This window comes from Acomys minous (genome assembly GCF_964271855.1).
Source record: "Acomys minous genome assembly, chromosome: 2".
NCBI classification, from domain to species: Eukaryota; Metazoa; Chordata; class Mammalia; order Rodentia; family Muridae; genus Acomys; species Acomys minous.
Genome location: NC_140484.1, coordinates 19076498 through 19095076, shown reverse-complemented (window position 1 = coordinate 19095076; position 18579 = coordinate 19076498). Strand labels below are relative to the sequence as shown.

Genomic DNA, 18579 nt, shown 5'->3' with positions numbered 1-18579 from the left:
AGCCTGGGCCCTGGCAACCCTGTCTTCAACAGGCCAACTAAACCGACAAGCAGTAGAAAACAAAGAATAGAGACTTATTCAACGTGGCCAAGAGAAAGAGGAAAAGGGACACCTTGACACACAGACCCCCCAGTTCATCTTCTGGGTCCTGACATTAAGTTTTATAGGTTTTTGTTTTTTTGGTTTGGGGTTTTTTGTTTTTGACACAGGGTTTCTCTGTGTAGCCCTGGCTGTTCTGGAACTTACTCTGTAGACCAGGCTGGCCTCAAACTCAGAGATCTGCCTCAGCTTCGCAAGTGCTGGGATTAAAGGCCTGTGAACCACCACCCGGCACAGTTAGGTTTAAATAGTAGGCAAGTGGTATGCACAATTAAGCAGTCCAAGACAAGATGTGGTCCCACCCATCGCCACTGCCCAAGCTCCAGGCTCCCCCACAAGGTGGACTGACGCACTTTATGAAATCTCTTTCCAGGAAACAAGCTCCCCATCTGGCTGGCAACATGGCCCCAGCACTCTCCTTCTCTCCAACAGGAGATTCCTGAGGAAAATCCCAATTTCATGCAGTCCGTTTTTGTCTCAGTAGTCTGGCAGCTAAAGGTAGAAGAAGGTCTTTGTCTTAGTCACTATCCTGCTATGAAGAGACACCATGATGAGGGCAATTCCTATTAAAGAAAGCATTTAGTGGGGGGTTGCTTACAGTTTGAGAGAGTGAGTCCGTTATCCTCATGGCGGGAAGCGGACAGGCAAGGACTAAAGTGCTGAGTTTTACACCCTGATTCACAGGCAGCAGCTGAGAGAAAGAGACACTGGGCCTGGCATGGGCTTCCGAAACCTCAAGCCCACGCCAGTGACAACAGCTCCTCCAACAAGGCTGCATGTTCTTGAACAAGGCCACACTCCTAATCCTGCTCTAAACAATCCTCCAGCTAGAGACTAGAAATGCAAACACACGCGTGTACTGGGGTTCTTCCCACTCAGACCACCACAGTCTTCACTCCTGTCAAGACATGGCACTCAAGCCCAGGTCCCACACACGCTAGAGAAGCACTCAACTAACCCACACTTACACTCGTTCAGTTTTTTTGTTTGTTTGTTTGTTTGTTTGTTTTGGTTTTTTGAGACAGGGTTTCTCTGTGTAGCCTTGGCTGTCCTGGACTCGCTTTGTAGACCAGGCTGGCCTCGAACTCACAGCGATCCGCCTGCCTCTGCCTCCCAAGTGCTGGGATTAAAGGCGTGCGCCACCACGCCTGGCTTCTCGTTCAGTTTTTTAAGGGACTGTTCTGATTTGTTGGTGGGTGGGGGTGTTCTTGTGAGTCAGGGTCTCCTCGTATAGGCCAAGGTTGACTTTGAACGCAAGATCTTCCTGCTTCCACAACTTAAGTGCAGGGGATTCCAACCATGTAAAATAATTACATTATATTTTTTCAATGTTGTATGTGGTACATGCATATATGTGTGCATAGGTGCACCCCATAATGTACATGTGGAAGCCAGAGTTGACTTCTGGTATCTTCTCTCTTCACTTTTTTTATTTTTTGTTTTTTGAGACAGAGTTTCTCTGTGTAGCCTTAGCCTCGAACTCACAGCAATCTGCCTGCCTCTGCCTCCCTGAGCGCTGGGATTAAAGGTACCACACCCAGCTTTCACTTTATTTTTTAAAACAAGTTCTCACTCAATGAGGAACTCACCAATTCAGCTCCAACACCTGGAGTCCAGACCAACCAAGGCTACACAGAAAAACCTTGTCTTGAAAAAAAAAATTAGGATTTGGAATTGACATAGTGGTAGAGTGCTTGCCTGGTACACTTGGAACTCTAGGCCTAGGTCTGGTTCCTGTGGGAAAGATTAAACTTTGTCACAGGTGGAAGCAGTCTTAACAGGCTTTACCCTTGGGGCAAGCCATGAATACCTTGTGACAGACTGTTTAGAGCCTTCCTGGGGCTGGAATTCAGGAAGCCGACCTGGGAACCCCACCGTGGCTATTGTTTTCCTAATTGACCCTCAAAGGGAGAAGGAGACCGCCCTTTGCTTGTGACTGGGAAGGTGGGAAAAAGAAAAAACAACAGGTGAAGGCAAGCAGGGCACGCGGAGAGAGCAAGGGACCGGACCAGCTCGCGGGACAGAGATACCTAAGGACCCGTCCTGCGGAACGGATTCCAAAAGGTTTACTCTTCTGTCCCTTTAACCTTTTTTTTTCCTTCTTGTATATGCTAGTTGGGTTGTATAATAAAGTTTAATTGTTAATAAACAGAGCCAACAGGTCCCTCTATTTTAAAAAAAAAAAAGCAGCACAGCTATGGTCAGAAGCAGGAAGTAAGAAAACGGGTGATTAGGGGTGTAAGCAAACAGATAAGCAGCTATCTCAGAGAACGGCAAAGCCCAGCATCATTTTACAACCTAGTTGTAAAGGCACTCTGCAGTGACTTCCCTTACCACTAGATGGTACTCTGCATGGAAAGTGATATGCTTGCAGAATGCTGGAAACAGGATCCACCTTAGAAAAATCAATTAAAGAAAAAAAAAGAAATGTAAGTGGTTCTGAGGTCACTGAAGCCAGGAACCCACACAGCTCCGAGGAACAAGAAGCCAGCATCCTGCAGATGGATCTTTTGGCTGACTTCTATCCAAACTATAAACCCACAAAACTAAATGTTTCCTCCCTGGAGAGTTGCTTAACTTGATTTGTTCTCTTAAGAGCCACAAGCTTGGCAGCATTTCTCAAAATACAGGCTATATTTAAGGCTGTCTGAGCCTGACCTACCTACCACCTGTGAGAAGCTGCATTTTCAGCCCTAAGAGGCTATGAAATGTGGTGCTAAGTACGTCTCTTTATTGGGGACCTATTGGAAAAGGAATAAAGTATCAAACAAAACTCGGATATTCTCCCTCTCCCTACAGTCTACATTCCACATAGCAAGTTTAAGTTGGATCATGAGAGCAGCACATAGAGAAGACAAAACGGGCCATGTGCCCAGCTTACAGGCTTTGCAGCCACAAGAAACAAGCCAGAGCAGTAAGCAGCACCACACGGTTTCACAGCACAGAATCTACTTCCTTACATTTAAACCTTAAAGTCTGCTGTAAGAGGCACTGTCCTGCCAAGGTTCTGTACTGCGACCTTATCTCCTAGATACCAACCATCTGCAAAATGTGTTTAGCCCCTGTATTTGCTCTCAACTTAAACTAATCTGAAGCCACAAGAACAACTTGACATGAACTAACAAACCCGAGGCGAGAGAAGTCTAGGCTAGGCTCACCTTCTTACCCAACTACTGCAGTCTAATGGACTGGCACGGGGGTCTATGGAATGACAACCTCAGTCAAGACACTGAGTTAAGCTTCCCAGTGTCCAAGGCACCACTTTGTTGGCTTACTAATAATGTTTCTCCTTCTGACTGTCAAAAAAATTGGCCATTACTCTTGTGGTTGACTCCTCCCATGATTTCCTTCCCCAGAAAATATACAATGAGAAGGAAGATAATTGCATGAGGAAGTAACACCAATGGGCTGGTGAAATGGCGTAGTGTATAAAGGCGCTTTCTGCCAAGCCTGACCGTCTGTGATCCCTTGGACCTACATGGTGAAAACGAGAGGCTATCCTTTGATCTCCACCCATGTGCCATGCACACACACACAATAATGGGGGTAGGGAGTGTTGTCGCTCTTTTAAAGTAACATCAGGGGTTGGCAATTAAAGTTACATCAGGGGTTGGCAAGACAGCTAAAGGATTAGGGAGTGCTTGCTGATCTTCCAGAAGACCAAGAGTACATTTCTTATCATCCACATCAAGCACCTTAAAACAACCTGTAACTCCAGCTCTGGGGGACTGACACTCTCTCCTGGCCTATATGGACACCTGTACACATGTGGTAAACACACAGACATACATAAATAAAAACAATTTCTTTAAAGTAACATCAAGAGTCTATTTGTGGAATACTCTGTAGGACATCTCGCTAACAGGGCCCCCTCTTATCCATTTGTGTCAAATCTTTGACTCCTCAAATAAGTACAAAGTCTCACGAGATTATTCTCTCTAGACTTTAAATGGCAAGAGTCCCAGGCAATTAGTACTGGAAGCAATTCTACATCTGCATCTGTGTGCTCCAAAATCCAGAGTGATGAATACTGTCAGAGAATCAGCCAAGGCTTTAGCTCTGGAGGTTCTTATTAAAAATCCATTAGTTTGGAGCCATTTGTTTGCTTTGTTTTGGGTTTTTTATTTTTTATTTCTTGTTGTTGTTGTTTGGTTTGGTTTGGTTTGGTTTTTTGAGACAGGGTTTCTCAGCCGGGTGTGGTGGCGCACGCCTTTAATCCCAGCATTCGGGAGGCAGAGGCAGGCGGATCCCTGTGAGTTCGAGGCCAGCCTGGCCTACAAAGCGAGTCCAGGACAGCCAAGGCTATACAGAGAGACCCTGTCTTGAAAAACCAAAAAAAAAAAAAAAAAAGACAGAGACAAAGAAAAGAAGAGACAGGGTTTCTCTGTGCAGCCCTGGCTGTCCTGGAACTCATTCTGTAGACCAGGCTGGCCTCAAACTCAGGGATCCACTGCCTGTGCTCCCCAAGTGCTGGGATTACAGGAGTGTGCCACCACTGCACTGCCTCTCGTTTTTGAGACAAGTCTCACTACTATAGCCTCTACCTCACTAGTGCCACCACCACATCTAGGTACACTATTTTTATTTTAAAGTTAAAACAAACAAACAATGATGGGGATGGGGATATATAGCTCAGCAATCGATGCCTTTCCCCTCCTGCACGCTGCCCCACCCCACCCTGCACCACAGAACAGAGGTATAGGGCAATAAACATGGGAGGAGCACATGGCAGAAGCACACAGAGAGGCTCAAGCTACTGGTGACATACATCTTGGGAAGAAGGAAGACTCAAAGTGCTGCTCTCTTCCTCCTCCTCCCCCTTTTTTTTCTTCTTTTTTGAGATAGTTTCTCTGTGCAGCCCTGGCTGCCCTGGAACTCACTCTGTAGACTAGCTAACCTTAAACTCAGAGATCCACTGCCTCTGCCTCCCAAGTGCTGGGATTACAGGCGTGCACCACCACCGCCCAGACCAAAGTGCTCTTCATGCTACTGTGCTCTATAATGGCTTGTGTCTATTAGCTTCTACATATGTTCTTATCTACCAAACAGTTTAAAGACAGGAAATAAAGTAGACAAGGCAACTAGCCCAGAAGCATGTTCGCATAGTGCCTGGAAATTTGATATACAGTATCAACTGCTTCACAGATGTAAATATCAGGATCCATAAAAAGAAAAAATATGTAACAATTTTATTTTAATGGCCTCTCCCAATCAAACAGTAAACTACACTCCAAAGATGTGATTTTAATAATTCTAGTCTCTTCTAAATTGAATGGAATCAGCAAAATCCTATTGGGGGCTTCAGTTAATAAAGAAACATTCAACCCCCTGGATCAACTTGTCTCTTTTCTAAGTCTCCTAATCTGAGACATAGACATAATTTTATACATAGACATTTTGAAGTTTTTAAATAACAGCACTTTACAAATTCTTTTTTTTTTTTATTTATTAGGTTTTGGTTTTTGGTTTTTTGGGCTTTTTTGTTTTTTAAGACATAGTTTCTCTATGTAGCCTTGACTGACCTGGACTTGCTTTGTAAAACAGGCTGGCCTTGAACTCTGCCTGTCTGCCTCTGCTTCCCTGAGTGCTGGGATTTCAGGCGTGCACCACTGTGCCCAGCTACAAATTCATTTTTTTTTTTTTACAAATTCAAATTTTTGTACTAGCATTTACTAAGCACACTGTTAAATCATAGCTATTTGAAAAAGATAAACAAGCTAGGCATGTTGGCGCACGCCTTTAAACCTGGCACTCAGGAGGCAGGGGCAGGCAGACTGCTGTGAGTTCGAGGCCAGCCTGGTCTACAAAGCAAGTCCAGGACAGGCAGGTGTTAGGATTCTGCTCCAGTCTGCCTACCTGTGATGTCATTCCTACCTGTCATGGGGGCATGGCCCTGCCCAGTATATAAAAGGACAGATCTACCTTGCCCCTCCCTCTCTTCTCTCTTTCTTCCTCTCTTCCTCTGTCTCTGTCTCTCTCTGGGGTGGGTACCCTTCCTTCTCTCCCCATGCTCATTTAATAAACCTCATATAATGTAATATCTGTTGCCTGGCATCTTATTCTCTTGGTGTCTTACTGCCTTATTTTTTATCATTAAACATAAAACCAGAGAAGCCCTGTTTCCAAAAAAAAAAGAGAGAGAGAGAAAGAGAAACAAAGATTGAGGAATTTAGATTTAGATCTGTAATATCTGTTCTTAATGAGTTTGCTCAGTAAGCACAAAGCTCCACTCCTCCAGATCATGACAGTGAAGACAATCCAAATGAAGAGCAGACGCCCAACTCGGGAGAGTGCTCTCGGGCTCAGCGTGAGGAATCCTGCTAACCCACTACAGCAACACACTCACAGGAGCTTTTCTCACAGTGTGAGTGTCTCCTCAAGATATACTTGAGACACCAAATAGTTCCGCAACATATCTGTGAGTGGTAACTACACACTGGGCCAGGGAGGTGGCACAGTGAAGAAAAGCACATACTCAAGTCTCACAACCCAGTGTGATCCTCAAACCCACTCGGTGGAAGAAGAGAATCTGTGAGTTGACTTCCTTCTCCTAGGCATGCACCGTGGCAACTGAGCGCACACATACATAAGACAGACAACAGATTCTTTGGTACCAAAGGGTACCATACATACATAAGATAGACAACAGGCCATTAAGTATATGGGCTGGGAATGTAGCTCAGGCAGTGGAATGCTTGCCTAGCATGCATGAAGTGCAGGTGTGTGATTCCAGCACCACATAAAACAGGGCTTGGTGTACATGCCTGTAATTCCGGCACCTGGGAGGGGGAGACACACATGGGACTATGTTTTTTGGTTGTTTTTTGTTTCGTTTTGTTTTTTAAAGTAAATAAATAAATAAGCCTCACAAGAACACCAAGCTTTTCTCCTGCAATATGCAATTGACCATATTGGGGAAGGGGAAGCAGGCCTGCGAGTTCCACTCCAGCCCAGCAAGAACCTCTCTCAGTAACAGCAATAGACCGTTTCAGATTCAGATAAAACTGTGTTGTGTTGATCATGTAGCTAACAGTTTCAAATTTTAGATTCAGTTGGCAGTGGCCTCGTGGAGGAATTCCAAGTCCCTTTTCTATAGAACAGTACTCATTTGTCCTCGTTACAATTCAGGATTTTTTGAGTTGGACGAGGGGTGAGCGAATGACATTTATCAACCTACAGGCACAGTTCTCGGGCAAAAAAAAAAAAAAGTCAACCATTTATGGGGAGGTCAAAGAGTGGAAAAACTCCTTCATATAAAACATTAACATACCCAGACAAGCCCATGTGGGCTCAGGAAGAACCAGGCTCTGGAATGCAGTTTCCCAAAATTCTTGGATTTTCTGTCCCTTACAAAGGGTACCAAAGTATGGCACTGACCGTACTCTGAAACACTAAATAACCTCCTTCTATTGGAGTGTATCAATTCCCGATATTATTAATCAGTTAAGACAGGCTCCGCTTTATGACAGGGACACTACAGTACCCCTGTTTAAGAAAGAAGAAATTAAGTCACAATTTCATAGACAGCAGAACCCACGATGTGTTTGCTCTTCAGCTATTCACCAAGGAAACACAAAATCTAGCCAGGATGGGAGCTAGGCGCTTTAAATGCATTGCTCCATTCCGTCCATATTTCGAAATTAGCATCGTTATGTTCATTTAGAGACGCAGGCTGAAGCCAGAGGTCACTCAGCCTGGGGACAAACCCCTTTTAACCGTCACTCAAGTCCCTGACTGAAGCGCGAAGGCTGCCCCGAAGGACACTCAGAGCTCTTGTGGCGTTAGGGGGATTCTCTCTAAGCCGCTCTGGGCTTCAGTTTCCATTCAAAGGGCTCGGCGCCGGGGCAGGCACCGCAAGCGCAGCGCCGGAACCTGCAGCCAGAGCGGCCGGCGGGCTCCACGCACGGCAGCGGGACTCGGGGAGACCAGCGCCCCCCGGAGTACAGACCGCAGCTACGCGCCTCAACCCCCGCAGGCGCGACGGCGTAGGCACCTCGGGAGCGAGGAACAAAGGCCAGCCCTGTGGGCCACGGTGACTCAAGGGCAGGGCGGCGACATCGCTAGCCCACAGTCCCGTCTCCTAGGCAGCGGGACCGAGAACTTGGCTCACCTCCGGCCAGAGTCGCTGGAAGGCGCCTCCCCTCTGCTCAGCGCCTCAGCCGCCATCTTCCGCGGCAGCTCGGTCCGCGGCTCCGCCCCCGAGTTCTTAGATTGGTTAGGGTGTTTTTCCAAGCCCCTGACGATTGGGTGAAACTATAGCCCCGCCTACAAAAACCAATCCCATGCTACTATTGGTCTATTCAAAAGTATAACTGTCATTGGTAGCGCAGAGCAAAAGAAAAGGTCCCGAGGCCTGCCGGGAGATGTAGTTTCCTCGTTTTGATTAAGCCATGTAATTCTGCAGATCGCGCCAGAAATGCCAGTCTACGCTCTCCTGCCCACCCCCTCCCCGCCCCAAGATAAATCTCTGAGTTACAAAACGATCAATTTTTGTTTTGGTTATGGTTTTTCGAGACAAGGTTTCTCTATGTAGACTTGGCTGTCCTGGACTCACTTTGTAGACCAGGCTGGCCTCGAACTCACAGAGATCCGCCTGCCTCTGCCTCCAGAGTGCTAGGATTAAACGTGTGCGCCACCACGCCTGGTTTACAAAACTGTCAGTTTTGAAAGTGACTTTCGAAATCAGCCTCGTCTACAAAAGGTGAGTCCAGGACAGCCAAAGCTACACAGAGAAACCCTGTCTCGAAAAACTTAAAAAAAAAAAAAAAAAAGAAAGTGAGTTTAGGAGTCACTTGAAGGGGAAGAGCTTGTGAGGCCCTGCCCATCTCTGAGTTTGGTAGGCAGTTAACTGTTGTTGCTAGGGAGAACAGTTCATCACCCCTCACCCCAGATCACTCCACCTCACTGTTCCTCATTGAAGGATGTCAGGAACAGAACTGAAACTTAGAGTTAGGAGTGGGGTGCTGCTTACTGGCTTGCTCTACCTGCTTTCTTATAGAATCCAGTACCACTACACTAGAGGTGGTACCATCAATCATTGACCAAGAAAATGCCCTCAGAGGCTTGTCTACAGCCAGATTTTTTGTTGTTGTTGTTTTTGCTGTTTTGTTTTGCTTTGCTTTGCTTTGTTTTTGTTTTTCGAGACAGTTTCTCAGGGGTAATAGCCCTGGATGTCCTGGACTTGCTTTGTAGACCAGGATGGCCTCGAACTCACAGTGATCTCTCTGCCTCTGCCTCCCAAGTGCTAGCATCAAAGACATACAACACCATGCCGGGCTTTCAGCCAGATTTTATGAAGTCATTTTCTCAATTGAGTCTCAGATCCCCCTCAATGACTCTAACTTGTGTCAAGTTCGCATAAAACAAGAGAGCACAAATTATTTAATTCTACACAAAGGACTTGAGCCTGGGGATCTGACATCCCTGAGGAGCCAGGCACTGATTGGTCACAGACACCCAGGGACAACTGTGCTTACTAGATACTGTGGATCAAAGCCTCCTTGCTCAGTGAAGCAGCGCAGCATGGGTCACTTCTGTTTTGTTTCCCCTGCTCTCTTCCCAGAGACAATTCAGATCTCATAAGCGTGAATCTTAGAATGGAAAAGTGCATGACTTTGTTCCTAGCTGACCCTTAATCCTCCATGGTAGAAGTAGACAGAATATTCTTGCCCTCGAAAGCAAGTGCTAGTACCAAGGCAACCTACATGAGTAGGCTATAAATGTGTTTTGCTTTCCAAGACAGGGTTTTTGTGTGGCCTTGGCTGTCCTGGACTCTCTTTGTAGACTAGGCTGGCCTCGAACTCACAGCCATCTGCGTGCCTCTGCCTCCCAACTAAACAGCTTTTCTATTGATGAATGTATGTTAAAATTATTACTCCATGGTAAAGCTCTTAGTGAGCAAGTACGAGGACCTGGGTTTGCCTAACAAATCATCTTTATTGAGAAAATACAAGAAAGTTAAAACATCATGTATCAGTGACATCGTTTTCTTCTTTCCTGGTCTATGGTGCTAGGGCTCAAACCCAGGGGCTTGAATATATACAAATGTTTTACCACTGAACTGCCCCCATTGGTAAAACTCCCCCATTGACTCTCAGCTGTAACTCTCAGGTATATGAATCTCTCTCTACACCATTGGAGACCTGAAGACTTCCATCCTTGGCCCAAAGTAGAACCAAGTATTTTTTGTTTGTTTTGTGTTTTGAGTTTTCAAGACAGGGTTTCTCTGTGTAGCCTTGGTTGTCCTGGACTCCCTTTGTAGGCCAGGCTGGCCTCGAACTCATAGCAATCCACCTGCCTCTGCCTCCTGAGTACTGGGATTAAAGGTGTGCAACACCACACCCAGCTTAGGAACAAGTATTTTAAAATAAGTTTTAGATTTATTTACATACATGAGTATTTTTGCCTGAATGTATTTATACACACCACATGCATGCCTGGTGCTCTAAGAGGCCAGAAGAGGACCTCAGATCACACGTGACTGGAGTTAGGGATGGTCGTAAGCCACCACGAGGGCACTCAAATCAAACTGGGGTTCTCATCAAGAGCAGTAAGAGATTTAAAGCTCTGAGTCAACTCTTCAGCCCACCATTTCCGATTCCCCCGCTCAATGAACATTTCTGGTTCACTAACACGATCCTGAGAGACACCTGCAGAGTAGTCTGCACGTGGCCTCTCTCCAGATACGACGGCACACCTTTAATCCCAGCACTTGGGAAGCAGAGGAAGGTGGCTCTCTGAGTTCAAAGCTGGCCTTGTTTACAGAGAAAGTTCCAGGACAGCCAAGGCTACACAGAGAAACCTTGTCTAAGGAAGAAAAAAAATGCTCTGGAGTCAGTAAACTCAGGTTCAAGGCTCATCTCCATCACTCCCAGCTCTGTGGCCCAAGAGATGTTTCTTAGGCTTTTTCTTTCTTTCTTTTTAAGATTTATTTATTATTTATATAGTATTCTGCCTGCCTGCATGTGCACCTGCTGGCCACAAGAAGGCACTGCATCTCCTGACAGATGGCGGTGAGCCACCATGTGGTTGTGGGAATTGAACTCAGGACCTTTGGAAGAACAGCCAGTGCTCTTAACCTCTGAGCCATCTCTCCAGCCCATTTCTTAGGTTTCTGATCCTATCTCCTCTTCTGTAAAATAAGAAAAATAGTGAGTCTCACAGGGCTGTTTCCAAGATAAAATGTGATGATCCTGAAAAGCTGCTTAGCAACACAGTGTCTAGCACATGGTGAGACTAGATCAGTGTTTGAAATGACACCAGGAATATTTAGAATGCTAGCCTGCCTTCTGAGAGAACATGTCTGTCTCCCTGCAGAGAGGACCATGCGTTACACCACAACCACAGTTGAACCTGTTACCTTGGAGAAGGGCGAGTTTCTCCTCAAAACCAACTGTTCCACTACCATGATTTCTGATTCAAAGTAAATATCACTGCTAAGTGCTTTGGTCCACACTGAGCTGATACCCTGGTCAGCTATCAGACCATCTTTACTCAGGATGGTGATAAGTATGCTTGTCCAGCTGTGATTTGTGACAACTTGTACAGGCATCTGAGCTGAACAAAAGGCCATCACTGTCCCCAGCCCTCAGTGAGTTTACAATATGAGAAGACAAAATGAACACAAAAGTCACACACAGTGCTGAGAGAGGTGGCTCAGCTAGTAAAGTACAAATAGGAAGGCTTCAGTCAAAAGCCAAAAGCGCCAGACAAAGCGGCAGACCACCTGTCATGCCAGCACTCAGGAGGAGAGATGGAAGGAGTCCTGGAGTTTGCTGGCCAGTCAGCCTAATCTAATTAGTGAACTCCAAACCAATGGGAAATCTTTCAAAAAACAAAATGGATGAGCCCTGAGGAAGACCACCTGAGGAAGCTGTCCTTTATCCTACACACACACACACACACACACACACACACACACACACACACACACACAAATATGTTCCTTGCTAAAACATCCTTGGCTATATGCACCCAATTCCAGCATTCCAGCATTCGGGAGACAAGAGACAGGAGGGTCAGGAGTTCCAGACTACCTATGGTTACATGACACCTGATCTCAAAAATGAAATAAACTAATACAAATTCAAGTAAGCTAGGCATCTGGTGCATTCCAGTAATCCACCACTTGAAAGGTAGAGGCAGGAGGCTGAAGCACTTCAAGTCATCTTTGGTTACATGTAGACTGGAAGTTATCCCGGGCTATATGAAACCCTTCCTCAAAAAATAAATCACGTCATAAGTCAGACACGATAACATATACTTGTAACCACAGCACTTAGGAAGTGGGGCAGGAGGATCAGGACTCCAGGGTCATTCTAGCCTGCTATATAGTGAGTTTGAGGCCAACCTAGGCCACATGAGACTGTGCTTCAAAAATGAAATAGCAACAAACTGTTTTACATTTACAGAGAGTTGTGATTATGTCATCTGTGTGCTGTTTTGTTTTGTTTTGTTCTTCAAAACAGGGTTTCTCTGTGCAACAGCCCTGGCTGTCCTGGACTCACTTTGTAGACCAGGCTGGCCTGGAACTCACAAGAGATCCACCTGCCTCTGCCTCCCGAGTGCTGGGATTAAAGGTGTGCGCCACCATGCCCAGCTCATCTGTGTGTTTTGAAGATCAGACATGGTAAATGAAAGAGGAAAAGAGCCAATCCTCAACGTCTAAAACTGACCCAAAACAGGGCTAGAGCACGAGGATGCCACGTCAGGGGTCATTTTCCTACCGCAGCTGGGAACAGCCAGGTCATAGGCCAAAGCCAGCAGAGACAAGGCTCAGAAGCACTCTGCACCTCCCAGGACTGAGCTCAGGGCTGAGACCAGGTGCCAAGAGAGCCCTGCCCCTTGCTCCACAAAGCTCACACACTGACCCCAGGCTGGGGCACCACGCCATTAGGGCTGCCACAGCAGAGTTCTGAGAGCCAAAGCTCTACCAAGCAGCCAGGCCTGGCACAGTGGCCAGGTCTGGGGGAGGATGGGGTGATGGGCACTGCCCTAGATAAAGACCATGACCAAAAGAAGCTCGGGGAGGAAAGAGTTTATTTGGCTTACATATCCAGGTCACAGTCCATTGAAAGAATCTAATGCAAGAACTCGGGGCAGGAACTGAAGCAGAAACCACGGAGAAACGTTACTTTGCTGGCTTGCTCCTCAGCTTCAAGTTCAGCTTCCTTTCTTTTTTTTTTTTTTTGGTTTTTCAAGAAAGGGTTTCTCTGTGTAGCCTTGACTGTCCTGGACTCACTTTGTAGTCCAGGCTGGCCTCGAACTCACAGCGATCCACCTGCCTCTGCCTCCTGAGTACTGGGATTAAAGGCGTGCGCCACCTCGCCCGGCTCAGCTACCTTTCTTTTACCTCCCAGGAACACCTGCCCAGGGGTGGTACCACCCACCGTGCCTTTGTCCTCCCACATCAATCACTGATCAAGAAAATGCCCCACATACTTGATATGATGGAGACATTTTCTCAGTTAAGGATCTGAGAAAACAAAAACAAAACAAAACAAAAAGAACTAATGAACACCCGGCAACTTTCAGTGGCTGTGAAAACCTACAAACAGACCAGAGCCTTTAGGTTGGGTCTCTGTGTTCTCCCATCAAAAGCAGTCAGGAGGCCCTCCTTGCTGCTGGTGGTTTCCAGGGTAGCAACATACTCCAGGCTCAAGAATGGACTGGACTGTGGTAAAGTCACAGGAAGGGTGCCTTTCAAAGGTTGATCTTGCCCCTGGACCTTTCTTCCCTCCCCCTGCCCCCTCCTCCGCCTCCCTTCCAGTTTCCTCCCTACCACCCTGCTCTACCACCTACTCCCTGCCATGACTTCCTGCTCTACTCCAGGCCCAGAAGCATCAGGGCCTGAGATTGTTGGAACTGAGAGCCAAAATCAAACCCTTCCTCCGTTAAGTCCGTTTGTTCAGTGTCTTATCATGTAATGTGAGGAACCATAGGTCAGTGGTAGAGTGTCTTAGTTACTAGTGATCTGTTGCTGTGAAGAGACTTGTAAAACTTATATAACTTATTTAAAAAAGCATTTAATTGGGGCGGGGCGTAGCTTACAGTTTCAGTAGGTCGGAATCTACAGTCATCACAGCAGGAACACTACAGCAGGCAGGCTCGTACGGCGCTGGAGAAGCAGCAGCTGAGAGCACACACCTGATCCATAAATTGCAGACACAGAGAGAGACTGGGCCTGGTGAGAGCTTTTGAAACCTCAAAGCCCATCCCTCAGTAACACAGCTCCTCCAATAAGGCCACGCCTCCTAATCCTTCCTAAATAGTTTCTACCAACTGGGAACCAAATATGCAAATATAGGAACCGACAAAGGCCGTTCTCATTCAAACTTTGCCTAGCCTGTGCAAGGCCACGGGCTTGATCCTCCAAAGAGGATCCCCAGCACGGCCACACATGCCTTAAGGCCAGTGCTTCGAGACAAAGAAAGGCAGATCCTGGGAGCTCAGTGGCTAGCCAGTCTAGCTATAATGGTGGCCTTCATGTTCAATAAGAAACCCTGTCTCAAAAAAATAAAAATAAAAAATAAAAAACAAGCCAGGCAGTGGTGGTGCACACCTTTAATCCCAGCACTCGAGAGGCAGAGGCAGGCGGATTGCTGTGAGATCAAGGCCAGCCTGGTCTACAAAGCGAGTCCAGGACAGCCAGATCTACACAGAGAAACTCTGTCTCGAAAAACCACAAAATAAATAAATATAAAAAATAAAACAAGGTGAAAAGCCGTACAGGAAGACACCTGACTTACTGCTCTGGCCTTTGCATGGAAACACACACACACACACACACACACACACACACACACACACACACATTTAGAACAAAAATAGGGGAGAGGAGCTAACACAGCATCCTACTTTACCCCCATGCACGGGGAGATTGCCCTCCGGTGCCCCTCGCTTACATATCCAAGGGATTTATCATCTTTCAAAGCTGTGAGAAGAGAGAGTGGCCTTACTCCTTCAGTTACACCTCAGTGTAAATTAATTCCTAACGTCGATTTAAAGGAACATCCTAATTATGATGTAAAATCCTTGTCCTAGTTACAGTAATTCCACAGTCACTCACACTAGGAAGCAGGAACCCTTTCTAGAGACTCCGTCCTCCAGTGCCAAGTTTTCATTTTACATTTGCTGCGTGTCTAGATGGTCGTCTGATTGACGTTAGCATCTCCCAAGGTTAAACACCTAGTTGTGATCAGCTCACTCAACCATTTTTTTGGTTGAACAAGTGAATTAAGTCAGAGGATTTAATAAGGGTTAGGGACGGAGCTCAAAGTAGACCGCTTACCTAGCGTTCATGAGACTCCAACAACAAAAGAGAAAAGTTAGCGAAATGAAACAATACTTTTTTGCTTATGGGAAAGCCACATCCCATCCCCCATACTAGACCTGGTTCTGTTTGCACCCAGCATCTTTTTAGGGGGGTCTCTGCTCCTTTAACCTCACTCTGCATGGGAATGAAACAAGTGGCTCAAGCTGAACCAATCACAAAACGACCTCTGAACCCAAAGATCCTACAGGCGAGTGAGCCCAAGTCACTAGGCAAACCAAGTGAGCTCAGGAGAAGTAGAGTTGAGGGTGGGGGTGGGGAATGCAGCAGAGGTCCGGGAAATGATTGGCAAGAAGAGCAGAGCCAGCTTCATGGAGAATTTGTAGCTGGAATGGGTAGGATTTCATTCTCTGGAGGCTGGGCAAAGGCATTTTCAACACAAGGAATAAGGCTATGCAAAAAGGCACAGGAACACGTCGAGCACCTTGGGGAGCTGGCATGGGCCCTGGATGACAGCAGCAAAGGGATTGTGTGGGAGCAGAAGATAAGGTAGGCCCAGAGCTATGTGGTGCCCTGTGAAGGGAGAAAGGGGGAGCCCGGGAAGCAGTCTAAACCTGCCTTGCATAGGAGTGGTGTGTAACCTGAGCAGGCCTGGGCAGCTTGAGCAGATCTGTCAAGAGTGGATTAAAGGAAAGAGTCTGGGCTCGGACACAAATGGCTCAAAGCTGGCCAAGGAAAGGAAAAGGGTATAGGCAATGGGACAGAAATAGGGCACGAGTGCTGGCCAGGGCACTGGAGGAAGCCACTGTCAGGCCTTGGGGAATCAAAGCAAAGCAGAGAGATCAGCCCAGTATGTGAGACCCTGGGCTGGATCTCCATTACAGGGAGGGAGGGAGAGAGACAGGGGCAGAGACAGAGACACACAGAGAGACAGAGATAGAGAGGGACAGAGACAGAGACAAAGGGGGGGACAGAGACAGAGACAAACAGAGACACAGAGACAGAAAGAGAGAGACAAAGAGAGAGAGAGAGAGGGACAGAGACAGAGAGAGACAGACAGGCAAACAGACAGACAGACATGAAAAGGGGGAGGTAAAGAAGGAGAGAGGGGAAAGAGAGAGAATGAGAAAGGGAGAGAGAGAGAGAGAGAGAGAGAGAGAGAGAGAGAGAGAGAGAGGGAGCTTTTTGGTGAATTCTAACCCAGATTACAGCACCTGGGTTCTGGGTAGCAATTTGAGAGTGCCAGTCTTTGGTGCAAGTATGAACTGAGTTTAAGCTGTGCATGATGGCACACACCTGTAATCCCTGCACTCAGGAAGTGGAAGGCAGAAGGAGCAGGAGTTCAGGGCATCTTCAACCACATAGTTCAAGCCCAGCCTGAATGATGTGAGACTCTGTTAAAAAAAAAAAAAAATTAAAAGTTGAGCAAACTATACACACTGGTCCATACCTGTAGTCGCAGCTGTACAGAAGGCTGAGACAGGAGGATTGTTTAAGCATAGGAGTTCAAGACCAGCCTAGGAGCCGGGCATAGTGGTGCACGCCTTTAATCCCAGCACTCAGGAGGCAGAGGCAGGTGGATCACTGTGAGTTTGAGGCCAGCCTGGTCTACAAAAGCGAGTCCAGGACAGCCAAGGCTACACAGAGAAACCCTGTCTCAAAAAAACAAAAAAACAAAAAACAAAAAGAACCACTTACGATGCTGGGCACAGTGGCGCAGGCCTTTAATCCCCGCTCTCAGGGAGGCAGATGTGTTGTTGTACAAGAACTGCCACACAGGGGCTGGAGAGATGGCTCAGTGGTTAAGAGCACTGCCTGCTCTTCCAAAGGACCCGGGTTCAATTCCCAGCACCCGCATTGCAGCTCACAACTGTCTTTGACTCCAAGATCTGACACCCTCACACCAGCACACAGAAATTAAATAAAATGATTAAAAAAAAAAAAAAAAGAATTGCCACACAAACCACTCCGAGCACCAATCTCAGTGAGATATTGATGGTTTATTAAATGCAACACCCAAGACTGACCATGGCCAGGGACACAGTGGACTTGGAAACCAAAATGTGATATTGGTCTGCTTCTAAGGCAGGCTCTTTATAAGAAAACCAGTAACCAGATAACCAGGTAACCAGGTGGGAAGCAAGGGGGAGGGCAGCATTACATGTTTTTATTTGTGTGTGTGTGTGTGTGTGTGTGTGTGTGTGTGTGTGTGTGTGTGTGGCTTTTCGGGAGAGGGTTTCTCTGTGTAGCCTTGGCTGTCCTGGACTCGCTTTGTAGACCAGGCTGGCTATATCATTTTATTAGCTAAACACAAGAAGAATTGATTTTGTTCCAAGTGCGATGTCCAGGTAGCTAGGCAAAGCATTGTAAGCTAATAGGCTAGGATACAGGGACTTTCCAGTTCCCCACTGTTCCGGGGGAAAGGAACTAACAGAGTATTGTGGGTTTGTTTAAGTAGAATATATGTCATTAACTCAAGCAGAGCGTTCAACAAGTACTGAATTGTAAGTAAAAGGCTGTTCAAGCTCCCAGGCAGGTACAGTCCAAGAACCTGAACCTAATTTCACCTTAGGATCAAAATGGAGACGGAAAAACAAAGATGGCTTCTGTTATGTTAAAAAAGGAAGCAGGTGTTAACAGGGGAGCTATGGTTTTAAGCAGATTACAAAAAGAGGTAGGCAGATCTTTGAGTTCCAGGCCAGCCTGGTCTATAAAGGGAGTCCAGGACAGCCAAGACTACACAGAGAAACCCTGTCTCAAAAAACAAAAAAACAAAACAAAAAAAACATACACACACACACACACAAAAAAAAAAAAGGAAGAAAAAGAGATAACAGTATCAAATCCAAAGATTACTGGAAGACTAAAGGAAACAATTGAGGTTAAACCACTCTTCAGCATGTCAGGGAAACAATAAATACCGAATGTACATAAATGGGTACAAAGTTTCCTTTGGGGGAAATGAAAATGTCCTAAAATTAGACCATGGTAATAGCTGCACAACTCGAAACATCTAACAGCCACTGAACTGCAGGCTTTAAATGGGGGAAAGTCCTAGCATGTAAATTACATCTTAAGAAATCTACTAAAAATAACCAATGTTTGGTAGTGACAGCTATTGTCTGTGCCCTACTCCGGCACTCGGCACGCCTTGCAGGGTCCCTGAAATGGTACACATTTTCTTTTTTTTCTTTTTTTCTTTTTTTGGT

At 46.4% G+C, this 18579-nt stretch overlaps 1 protein-coding gene across 4 annotated transcripts in view; it reads right to left on the bottom strand.

Moving 5' to 3' along the window:
• ARHGAP19 (Rho GTPase activating protein 19) overlaps positions 1-14239 on the bottom strand; it is a 46688-nt gene extending 32449 nt beyond the window's left edge. For 3 of the 4 annotated variants that reach the window (XM_084766424.1, XM_084766426.1, XM_084766427.1), the window contains exon 1: positions 8210-8303. In XM_084766424.1, coding sequence (XP_084622550.1) covers positions 8210-8265 — 56 coding nt within the window. In that variant the 5' untranslated portion in view covers positions 8266-8303. Of the gene's footprint in view, positions 1-8209; positions 8304-14148 lie in introns of those variants that run through there. The other variant, XM_084766425.1, reaches the window with a different exon arrangement.
• Between the last annotated feature and the right edge of the window lie 4340 nt (positions 14240-18579).